The sequence below is a fragment of the Motacilla alba genome, chromosome 3 (genome assembly GCF_015832195.1).
Source record: "Motacilla alba alba isolate MOTALB_02 chromosome 3, Motacilla_alba_V1.0_pri, whole genome shotgun sequence".
NCBI lineage: Eukaryota > Metazoa > Chordata > Aves > Passeriformes > Motacillidae > Motacilla > Motacilla alba.
In genome coordinates, this window is record NC_052018.1 from 83,301,038 (window position 1) to 83,313,202 (window position 12,165).

The following is a 12,165-nucleotide window of genomic DNA, read 5'->3' on the forward strand; positions in this document are numbered from 1 at the left end:
GGGCCGCTCCCAGCCCGCCCCACGCGTGTCCGGCCGGCACCGGGAGGAAATCCCGAGGAAATCCCGGCCCCGCTCTGCCGGGAAAGGGGCGCTGGCCGGGCACCCCCGCCGGGGCCGCGCAACGCCTCCCTCTGCCGGGCAGCGGCGGAGGCGCGGCCCGCCGCCCAGATGTGCTCCGCAGCCACAGCTGGAGGGGAGCCGCCGGCAGGGCGGGGAAGGACGGGCAGCCTCTTCCTCGGGTGGGAGGGGAAGCAGGAACCGCCTGCGGCGGCGCTTTCTGCGTGGGCAGAAGTCACAGAAAATAAGCGGGAGTCTAAACCTTCGTTCCGAGAAACACTGAAACTGGGCACAAAGGCTCTCGGCCTCCCATCGTGTGCTGTCCCAGCTAACCTGGTGGTAACAGCCCTTCCCATGCTTGAATTTCGTTGAGACCAGATCAGCTTTAGCCCAGGATCTCCTTTTCCTCCTCCACTCCTCGAGCTCTTTCCTAGCTCTTTAATGCAGCACTTTTGAGTCTCAGCTCCATGGATTGTCACACATTTAATTTCTTCTTTTAAACAGTAGGCAAGTGCTTAGCTATAAGAAACAAACTTTGTTGATTCTTCAATCACCTTCCCCAAATGAGGGACAAGTGAGAGCTCTTTTTCTTTTCAAATCAAAGTGCTTTGGATCCTACCAGAATAGAGATCTCACAGAGTTAACCAGAGTTTTCCAGAGTTAAACATGGGTACAGAGACATAAAATACACAAATTCTCCTTTTCCACTTCTGAACACATCCCTATCTCTGGCTCATTCTGAAGGCTTCCCAGATGAGCATTCTGCTGTGTGATGTCAATGCCATAGCTCTCCCCTTTCCTCCACAAGCTCAGGGGACACTGGCACATTTTACCCTTTTGAATTTAAACCTGTACCACACCAGAGGATGATGATCAGCAGAAAGTGTCTGGGACACAGGCACATGGTGTATTTACCTTGACTGCTTGAGAGCAGAAATGGTCTCAAAGTTTTCTTAACAGTTTCAGCATACCTAAGATCTAGGCTATCGGGTATGGCCTAAAGAAACAGATATTGTATCGCCAGATGTGGGCACCCACAGCCTTTCCAAGAACAGACCAACATTATCCACTGTCTCTTGTCTAGAGGGCTCATCTTCCCCACAGCAAAGCAGAGCCCCATCTGACAACACAGCACAGCAACTCTTCTGCACAAAAAATACCAACATCTCACCTGATGAGTACTTCACCAATTAACTGTCTCTCCAGAGCTAACACACAAACCAGTTGCCTGTGGACTTACCTTAGAGAAGGTAGAGAAGCCTTTTGCAGGTAGGGTTTGGGACATTTCCATAAACAGAGTAAGAAACACCTTTACCCCAAGCTGTCTTTCCCTAGTAGAAATGCATCTCTCTCTAATGCTTTTATCAGCACACTGGCACTGGGTTGAAGGCAATTTTCCCCCACCCCCCTCTGCCCTCCTGATAACACGCCATAGCCATGCAGGCATGGTTCTTAGCTTAATGCTAATAGACTATGCTTAATGAACCAAGAGAGCACAGTGTGTATGGAGAGAGGGACTGGAAGCCTGAAACTGCACTAGCCCAGCAAGCAGAATAGCAGTAACTCATCAAAACACAGGCAAAACTGTAGGGCTTCTGGTTGATCGGAAGTGTCACAAGATGCCTGAGTTACCAGCATGGAAATCATTTTTATCTTTACTTCAAAATAAGAACAGCAGCCTCAGCAGCACAGCACCCCTTACTGCCACTACTGAATTACTGTCTTGAACCTCCAGGGCCATCTTCTGCTGCATCTTCCACTTATTGGGAGTCACTTACTACACCCACCTCCCCCCCCCCCCCCCCCCCCCTTTCAAACTCATCTGAAATCATATATAGATATATATTTCAGAAACTCCAGTGTGAACCTGACACGGTGATAATTTTAAAAGCTGTGCTGCTCATGTCAAATTATTCAACATCTGTCTTCATGTTCCCACAAAAATTAGCATAGGATGGTGGTTTCTGATGACACCTATAGTGAAATATTTTGACTTCATCCAGCAAGTTGCAAACAACCTGTCAAGAGGATAATGTCAGTTTTCTAGTACTGCATATTAAAGTCAATTGAGGGCTTATCTGGTGTGTGAAGCTACTGACCTGACCTAAAACCAGAGGCTCTAGTGTCACAGAAGAGTGAATCTGACACATCGCAGCTGAAGAACAGCAAGGTATTCTGAAGCTGGACAGATTTAATGCCTTGACCTATAAGAGCAGATCAAGAACTATGCAAATCTTGGACCAACACAGTCCATTGGTGAAACTAGTCCTATGGCACTCCAGTTGGAAAACTCATTCCTCAAAAGACTATACAGCCTAGGCCCACACAGATTTAAGAGCTGGACAGCACAGAGAAATGATTGAGCACAAAGGATGTGTTTACATCCATGTATGTGTACACACACACACACACATATTTAGTTTGGAGGGCCACTGTGCTCAAGCATTGCATTTTCCCAACACAATCAGCCAAGAAGTGGCTCACAGGAGCCAGCTCCATCATTCCTTTAGCCAGCAATCTCTTCAGCCATTTCTGAAGACACAGGGTGTACTGAGATGACAGCAAGGTACTCGAGGAGCTCCATGTCTTGGCTCCCTGTTACTGCTGGCAAAACAGCTCTAGGCATAGGCACATGAGAGGGATGGATTCAGATCAGCCGGCTCCAGGTGACATTAGAGTGCCTGTGCCCCTGTCAGCAGAAGATATAGATGCATATAGGTTGCAAGAGGGTGTGAGGCAGTTTACATTAAAAAAACTCTAGGAAAAATGTTTTTACTTAAAAAACCCTCAAAACAAACAAACAAAAAACCAAAAGGTAAAAGGAGCAGGAAACAAATCATGTCATGTGTACGTGAAATTAAAAAGTGTGGATGTTTTTAGTCTAAACACCGGATATGTTTTACTACGACACTCGTCCATCACAGACACAAGAAAACAGCCTTCCACTAGTTTGGGGTGGGTTTTTTTCTGTCTGTAGTGGCATCTCAGGGATGATTCAATGTGATGGTGTCTCTTAAAACAAAGAGCCTTAACTGCTCATTTATTCCCCACCTCCAAAGGCAGGGCAGGACTACCCCACACTCCAAGTGCTTCACCCCACCAGTTTCAAGTGCAGCCCATCCAGTCCCTCTGATCATGGTGCCAGGCAGCTTTCCTTGCTGCCCAGCCGAAACATTTCCCTCACCTTGCTGTATGTAGCCCCTCACCACACACAGTGATGCCCATTTCTGCAATGTCTTTTCTGCAGTTGAATTAGGAGAGGCAGGGGACAAAACATCCCACTTTCTTATTCTGCCTGAAAGGCTGCTGCTGATCGGTGAGACTGTGCTAATTGCAAGACAACCCAGAAATGTTAATTATACACTGCACATGGAGCAAGCACAGCAGCAGCACTGTGCACACCAAACCAGAGCTACCCAAGTCCTGGAATCTAGAAAGCAGAGTGGGAGTCAAGAGGCATGCTTTTCCCTTTGAATGCCACCACCACACCCCAGTCCTCCCCTCTCAGTCTAACTTATAGTCTTTAAGTGTTGATAACTACAACCCTTGAAGGGCAAGTCCCCTGTCTCCTTACCTCTTCCTTCCTCCTCCTCCTCCTCAATTCTAACCTTTTCTAGAGATCTATTGCAGTTGGCTTCTCATCTTGACCAGCAGCATTAACACACCAGGACTGAAAAGCACATGCAGTCTGGGAAATAGGCTACCACAAAAGGCTGATAAAAGTTGCCTCTTGGCAGCCTGCTGAATTGCCTTCCCCATCAGGCCAGCCTTGTCTCACTGCAACAAACAAGGCTGAAAGAATGGGATCAGCTAATGAGAAGAGAGTTTCAGACACACTTCAGTCATTACAACAAATGCCAATTTATATAACAAGCCTCTTCAGGTAGCAGGCAAAAAGCACCTTGACTCCTAATTAAATTGCACCTCAATTGCAAATGCTTCTTTCCCAGAACCCCCCTTATCCACATTTTATTTATACCATTCATCTCAATAAACCTCTCCAACGACTCTGCTCTCCCAGACAGAGGTCTTTTGTGTGCATCCATGTGGGTGTATTATTTAAAGGGTACATCACATGGATACTTTATCTTGTTTAATCTGATTTAATCTCAGGAGATTTGCTAAAGTAAAATATATTTATAGACCCATATAGATGCCTCCTCCAGTCTCCACTGCCAATATGCAAAGGCAGGGAAAGAGATCTGAACCGTGACACATGAGTTCCCATAATTTTTACATTAGGTGCCACATGAGATTGACATTCACAACACAGAATGCTGAAGTACAGCTTAAAGCTATGGCAAGAGACCAATACAGAGGAAAAGAGGAAAAACCCAAGTGGAGGGGGGGCAGTGGGACTAATTTCTAATCCTGCTTTTTATTTGTCCTTGCACATATAACAATATTAATCCACCTCTGCTTGAGCCATCAGTAACAGCAACCTCACATCCAAAGAAACAGTGCTGGCTGCAGAAGGCATGAAATCAGCCCAGGGTAGTGGACTGAAGGCAGAATTGGTGAGGACAATATGAAAACTATTAGTCACCGTCCAAGTTTGCAGCGTGCTGATTCCTCGAGACACTGCTCTGGGCTGCACTCAGCGACAACTGCGTATTAAGGCTCCTGTTGTTCGATAGTTGGAAGAGGTAGGGGTGGGAAGAGGAAGGAAGACACTAGATTTCCCCTTTGTGTAGTTAAGTAAGAGAACAGATAGAAATAGTGGACCATTTTGGCTTAAAAGGATGCCTTCATCTTAGTGTATGTGTGCATCTGTGCTTTCTTTTGTACACAGCTTCTTCAATCTCTCTGTGAGAGAAAAAGACAAAAAACATCAGTAAGTTATTCTGAAGATCTAATAGCAGCAACTCTGTCAAATGCAAGTTCACTGAAGTGTATGAAAAAATACAACAGGCAACCCTCTAAAGCACATTCAAGCAAACCTGGTTTTAAGCTCTGTCCCTCTTGCTACAATTCTAAACAGCGAGTCCATTCTACAGCAACTGACAGCAAAAACACTGAAGTGAAATAATGAAAGTTCAGCTAGAAGCAGATCACCTGTTTTAAAAGATTAAATTATATGCCCTGACCAGGTTTCTGTACCACAAACTCATTCTACTCCTCATCTTTCCTGTGTTTCAAGGGTCATACAATTTTTGTCTGGATATACAGACTGGGAGAAGAAAACACATATACTGAGAAGAAAAAGGAAAAAAAAATAAAGGAAGCCAAACACCCTCTATTTAAAATGGTTATTTTACAAAACAGACCCAAACTCAAATTAACATCCCAGTCCTCAAGGAGAAAGGAGGAATTGTTTCCATTAAAGAAATAGATCATTAAAAAGTGACCTACAAAGACTTACCCATAGTCAGTGAGACTGAACTGATCTTTGCCAGAGCTCACACAAGAGACTGGCTGCGTGCTGTTAAAAAAGAGGGAGCGGGGGGGCTGGACTCTCTCACTGGGGTCTCTCTTCAGAGCTCAGAGAGCTTGGCTTGTTAGAGGCAGTGGCATGCCTTCCAGAAGGACTTAACAGCAACGCACAACTGAGTTGTAAGCCAAGATAAAGCCGGCTTGTTATGAGAGACAAGTCTTGTGGGTTGCTTTTATTTATTTTTTCCCAGTGTATTGGAAATGCAGATCTTGTAAAGCAAGAATTCAGAGGGGGCTGGGAGAGGGAAAGGGGGGCTGCACGTCTGGCTAAAGTAAACCCCGGGTGTTCTCTCAGCCCGGGGCTTGTGCTCGGCAGCACGGGGTGTCATCCCCTGCCTCTGCCCTCGCACTGAGGGGCTGCGGAAGCCAAACCTCTCATGAGGAGACCACCCGAGCTCGCCATTTGCCACACTGCTTGCAAACAAGGAGAGGAAGTAAGCTCCGTAAATGCAAAAATATTAATAGTAAAAAAGGAAAAAAAAAAAACAAAAAACAAAAAAAAACAAAAAAAAAAACCCAAAAACCAAGCAGCTCGGCATCATCTCTGCCACAGACCACCACCCACCCATCTCCATCACCTTCAGAAGAAAATCAGCCGCGAAGTTCCACTGGGTGCAAAACCGGCCTCGCCCCCCCGGGCAGCCCGGCGGGGCCGGCCGTGGGGAGCCGAGCCGGGTGGAGCCGTGCCGGGGCGGGAGCGGGCAGCCCCCGGCACGCAGGGAACGAGACCGGGCAGCCCGCACGCCCTTCTCCCTGCTTCCCCGTGCCGGTGGTCCTGAGAGCAAGGAAACCCGCAAGCGCATCGCCGAGGAGGGATCCTCCGTCCTCCCCCTGCCCCAAAGAAAATGCAACTCGGAGGTGCTCCCAGAGCCGCCCCCGCCGACATCAGCGTGGCGTCCCCACGCGAGGCGGGTGGGGAGAGGGGAGGCAGGGCCGGGGCTCCAGTCGCTCCCCCGGCGGCGGTCCCGCCGGCGGTCCCTCCGTGCCATCTCGGCGGACTCGTACAAGGGAGGCGGCCAGAGGTTACGGCGAGAAATTACGAAGTAGCTACAGGCGCTGGAAGCCCTATTGCTGCGTCAGTCTCTCCGCTCAGGCTGAGACGAGGTTCGGCGGCATCATTTACTTTCTCCTGCAGGTGCTTTTTAACTTTGATCCCACCGCCGCCGTCTGCGCCCTCGCCCCCCACCCCTCCTTCGCAAACAGCGACAACGTCTCTTACCGTACACTCCTTGTCCCCTGCTGTACACCGGCACCAGAGACAGGAATAAAAAACAGATCATGTCCATCTTCAAGGCAGAGCCTTCATCGCCGGCGAAGAAAAACAGCCAAAACAGCTCAGGCAGCATCCGGCGGGGGAGCAAGGAGCAGCCGAAAGCCTCCTGAAACGCCGCCCCATGCGCCCCGCTCCGCGCCGGGCACCGGCGCCCCTCGGGCGGAGGAAGGGACCCCCCACACAGGGGCCACCTGGGGGTAAAATTTAAAATTTAGGAGAAAAAAAAAAAAAGAAAAAAAAAAAAGAAAGAGAGAAAGGAGGGTGAGAGCGAGAGAAGGAGACAGGGAGGGCAGAAACGCGGAGTACCGCTTCCCGCTTCCCCTCTCCAGGTTGCTCGAGGATCTCCAGGCGAACAGGCAGCCGCACCCGCACTCGGGGTACGGGGAAAGGCCAGCTCGGGGGCACCGGGCCGGCACCGGGTAGGGCAGGAGCAGGACCCGGGCCAGCCCGGGCTCCTTTGTTCCGCGGGAGCTGCCGAGCGCTGCCCCAAGTCCCGCGCTGCCCGAAGTGCTGCCAACTGGGGCCAACTTGAGTGAGTCCTCACCCTCCCTCCTCCTGACGAGGCTCTGGCCGCAGCCCCTGGAGCGGACGGGGAGAAGGAGAAGGAGGTGGAGAAAAAGGGGGGAAGCGAGGGTGGGGGGTAGGAGCCAGCTGCTGAAAGGCGGAGGAAGGGATAGGTGATTCTCGCTCCTCTTTTCCAGATCTTCTGAGGAGGGGATTGTTGTAATTAATCAAATCCAGGAAGGATTTTTTTTTTTTTTTAAGCGGCTCCCAAGAGCTCCCCCAGCTGCACTGCACCGCCCCAACCAGCCTGAAGGGAGAAGCAAACGAGGAGCAGACAGACCACGCACCCTCGCAGCGCCTGCAGCTCAGCCCGGCTCTCCTCGCCTCCTCCCCAGCCTGCCAGGTCCTTCTCCCTTCAAAACTTTCCCTGATGTTGTGTGCCAGCCTCGTGTGGGTGCGTCTCCTCCGTGCTTGCCTGCTCCGCCCGCCTCGCAGAGGATTTGCAGCTGTACAGGGGCCCGCGTCTTTCTCCCTCGACGGCTGCCGGAGCTCCTAGAGGGAACTAACGGGCTGTAACTGGAAGGTAGCCGGCAGCGAGGGACAAGAAGATGGACAAAGTTGAGCTGGTCCTGCCAGATTCCAGCTGGAAACCGCTTGGGAGGTCTCTACCTCACCGCTGTTTCCTGAAGCGCCAAAATCTCCTGCAGAAGCTGCCGGGAACGCCACCGCGCCCCAGGCGGCCCCGGGGCACTCCTCGGCTCCACCGACCCCCGACGGGGCGTCCCGGGCTTCCCGCGCCCGCCAGCGGGGCTGCCCCGAGGGCGCCTCGCTCCTGCCTGTCTGCCGGCTCTGCCAGCCGCGCTTGATTTTCCACTCTGTTGGCTTTCCAGGTTTTCCCCCTACCCTCTTCACCATTTCATTACCCTCCGCTAAAAAAAAAAAAAAAAAAAAAAGCTCCAATTAAAGCGGAAAGCGGGCGTGCTGGGGAGAGCCCTGCCTCCTGCCCAATTCTGCCAGCTTCCCCACGCCTCGCCCCGGCCCAGTTATGGACAAGACCGCCGGGATGGGAGAAAGAGGGACTTGCTTCGGGCGGGAGACCGATTGTCAGTCCGGGGTACTCTCATCCTCAGGACCTTCGCGGCAAGGTCGGCTTTTCCCGGCTGGCACCTGAAGTGGCAAGGGATGTGGGACAGCACAGGTTTCCGGGGTGTCTCCCGTGCTGGTGCCCGCTGGTGCCAGCAAAGTTTTTTGGGGCCCCCCAGGTAGGTGCAGGCTGGCGGGGCTGCCTTGTGCATGCTGCTAGGGCGCGGCGGGGCGGGGGTGCCGTGCGGGTCCCCAGCCCGGTGCGCGGCTGCGGGGCCGCGGGACTCGCCGGGCTGCCGGCCCGGGCCGTGGTGATGCTCCTACGTGACACCCGGAGCGGGGAAGCTGTGCATGCCCCGCTCCCCGTGCCCCCGCCTAGGGCCCGAGCCAGAGGCCGGGAGGAGGAAGAGGATGCTGAGCGAGCCCCGAGCCTCACCACCGGCAGCGCGGGCTACGCGGGGCCCTGCTTTACTACTTCTATCTCCGTCTGCTTTGCTAGGGAGATAAAACGCTGCTTCTGGGAAGCCTAGACCTGCTCGCCCCCGAGCTGGCGAGCCCACCCGTGCATGTCCCGAGTCCATAGCAATGAGCCAGACTGTAAAGCGGAGCCAGCGCCGTGGAAACCTCTCCTAGCGGCGCGTTCTGCTCCCGGGAGCCGGGCTCCGGCTCGCCTCTAACCCAGCGCTGGCTTAGCTGGGGCTCCCGGGCACGGGCTGGTGCGGGTGCTGGTGCGGGTGTCCTTTAGCGACAGCGAGTCCTCTCCGGCTTTTCTTCGGGGCTGGCCCCGTCGCGCCCCCCGCCCCGGCCACGCGTGGGCTTGGCGCGCTGCCCCTGGGGGCTCCCGGCCCGGCATCCACACCCGCTCCCCTCCGCAGCTGGCCCGGGGTGCGGGACCCGGCAGGTACTGAGCTGTCATGTGAACAGGTCACTCCTTGGATAAAAATGTCATTAAAAAAAAAAAAAAAATCAAAAGATATGGCCCAAAGAGCGGCTGGCTGCTCGATCATGCTCTAACAAACAAGCAATTAATAGATCTAGCCCCTAATTAGCAAGTAGTTATTCCTGTTGTAAACGGTGCTCAGCCAGAAAGAGAAATGCAGAAGCACGCCCCAGGAAGAGGGCAGCGATACGGACCGGACAGCAGCACCCCAGAGCCCAGGCCCCCCCCAGTGCCCGGCATCCATGCACGTGGGAGGCATGGCAGGCAATTTCCCACTGGACTCTATTCTATCACTTATCAGAATACCACCCGTGTAAAACTGCCTGGTTTGTTTTTGTGGTCGTTTAGGTTTTGTTTTTTCCTTTGTAATTCTTTTTGCTACAACTAAGGGAAAATTTGCCAAGAAATTGTGTTTTTCACACTCTTAAGATGCCTTTTCCATAGCTGATGGCATAGAGCAGGGCACCTGTGAAAGCACCTGATATGAGCAAATTTATTCTTTAATACAATAAACCCTTATCTGAGAAGTATTTAATCCTTCCTGCACTGGGTGGTTGCAGCCTTAATAAAGGGTGCACAGGTAAAAGGAGGCAGCCAGCACCAGGAGGACAGGTGAATCAACTCCTGTGCCACGGCATGAGGAGAAGCAGGAGCTGATGATAGTGAGACAAAATAAAATTGTCTCCACAAAGCAGGCTGAAGGCAACCCAAGGAAAACGAGATGAAGAGATGTTTGCAGATCCAGGAAGCTTCGTGGTGATAAAATAAAATCGTGGAGACATGAGTCTTGTTCTTTTCTATGCATAAATGTGAAATAAGGATATTTATGTGGCATTTTGCAGCCCTTCCATTATTTTTTTCCAGGGATTCTCATTAAATTATGGATTAGTGCCTCGGTGTTTGAATGAGTATGAATTACGTATCTGGGTAATGAGTCAAAAAAAATCCAAAAAATGTATGCTTCACACCCCTTTTTTGTGTTAGCATTCAATACACATGCTCATGTTTCACTGGCACAAATGCTTATGAAAGATGAATTTCAAAGTAAACTGCCAAAGTATATTCTGAGTAGGAAAAGATACTGCCAAAGCCCAAGAACATAACTGCATTTGCTAAATAAGGTAATTAATAATTATTGCTTGAGGCCTAATAAATCATAGCATTCATAATTATGGAGTTTCCAATGGGTGACAGCAAGACAGCACTCCCATGCATACTTGCTAAGCAAGCTGCTTGTTATAGGGAAACCATACCCTGTAGTGATTCTACTTGTCAGCAAGCAAAGATGAAGGATGCCTTTCCTCCCCGCCCCGACTGTTTCCACAGAACGTATTTGTCCCATCTTTCCATCTGGGAGTCAGTGTCTCCGGTCACTTCTCAAGACCCCTCTTGTCAAATGAGTCCTGTCTCTGAAATATTTATACATACTCCATCACCTATATTTCACAGCTCTGTTAAGAGGTAGACAGTCTCTGGGACAGCTGCTGTGTTCAAAGAGAGCAAATCATATAAAGCATGACACCAGGCAGGAAGCGATTGAAGAACCGTGTGAGGCCAAGGTCCAGTTGCACGAACATTAATTATCTCTGTGTCAATGTTTTCATGCTGTACTCTGGTGCAGTCTGTCATTTCATTCTTTCCTGGGATGATGCAACTATCTTTGGGCCCCTGTGATCTCTTCAGCTTGTGGCTTGACATTTCTATCACCTCTTTCCTGTTCATTTTCTTCTCAGCAACCCATCCAAGAATGTCTCCAGGATCTGTGAAGTTTGATCTCTTCCTACCCTCCTTCCTTCCACACATATATGGAAGCTTTACTGCAACATTTCTCTCGCTATGCCTACTGAAAGGGAGTAGAAATAGAAAGCAGGAATAGAAAAGGAACATAATGGAGCACCTAAGAGGCAATGGACAAAGCTAGGGTGAGTCCAAATGCTGCAGGAGAGATGGGAGTTGGGAAGGGGAAAGCTGGAGGACTCTGAAGCACTGCAGCAGAGATGTTATCAGGGAGATGGGAAAACAAGGGAATTCTAACTGCATCGTTGGTCTGCATCAAGGAGCTGAGCATACAGAGTTGTTCCTGTGCTGCTTCTGAGCTGGAGCAGGTTCTGCAGCAGTGTGGAACAGGACACGTCTCTGATGTGAGGCAGTGAAATTGGGCAGCAAAGGAGCCAAAGAAGGGGAACTGGGAAAGGCAAGGGAAAGCCAGTGTGTGTGAGGAAGGGGAGCCCCCTCAAACTGCTGCAAACAAACTGGACACAACAGTACCAGGTACTCTGCAACACACAACCTCCTGGAAGATGAGAAGCTGAGCAAAGCTACAATGACAGGATGCAGCTGAACTGCCTACTTGTCTGAACCCAGGACATCCCTCTGGGTGCCCTGGATGGCCAGAGCCGCTGGCAGGGGGCTCTGAGACCCTGGCATGCAGCCAAAGACACACATGGGGTTTTGATCTTAGCTCGTGGAGCAAATTATTAACTCTGTATGAAGAATTACAAGCCACACACACAAGTTAGGTAGTATAGTAGAGATAATCACGGAGTGAAGGGAAGAGTTTCTGAGTGCTGTACAAGGGGGTTTTAAGCCTTGTATGCAGGGGTCCAAGTTTTGTACATGGGGGTCAGGAGTTTTAATATGGAGGGATTTGGGTGTGCCCTGTCCTCCTTCTTTCTCCTTTCTAGCCTCCATGTCTTTGGTGATGTTGGCACTCACAGATTGGTTTAGAGTAGAAAGTCACCATTCAATATAGATAGTAGGCATTGGGGGAAAAGTATAAACATGTAACAAGCAATGTATGATATAAAAGATGGCACCAGCCCCCTGGGAGGGCAGTGTGCCTTTGTCTGACCCGCTGAACGGGCCACAGCAGTTC

At 50.8% G+C, this 12,165-nt stretch overlaps 1 protein-coding gene across 5 annotated transcripts in view; it reads right to left on the reverse strand.

Moving 5' to 3' along the window:
* The window catches only part of MDGA1 (MAM domain containing glycosylphosphatidylinositol anchor 1), a 214,940-nt gene extending 206,752 nt beyond the window's left edge, over positions 1 to 8,188 (reverse strand). For 3 of the 5 annotated variants that reach the window (XR_005256310.1, XM_038131760.1, XM_038131763.1), the window contains exons 1-2: positions 7,308 to 7,817; positions 6,710 to 6,954 (exon numbers count right to left, since the gene is read on the reverse strand). Coding sequence is in view for 4 of the 5 variants with exons in the window: in XM_038131760.1 (XP_037987688.1) it covers positions 6,710 to 6,836 (127 nt within the window). In the remaining variant the exon portion in view is untranslated. Of the gene's footprint in view, positions 1 to 6,709; positions 6,955 to 7,069 lie in introns of all 5 variants that reach the window. The other 2 variants (XM_038131762.1, XM_038131761.1) reach the window with 2 other exon arrangements.
* Between the last annotated feature and the right edge of the window lie 3,977 nt (positions 8,189 to 12,165).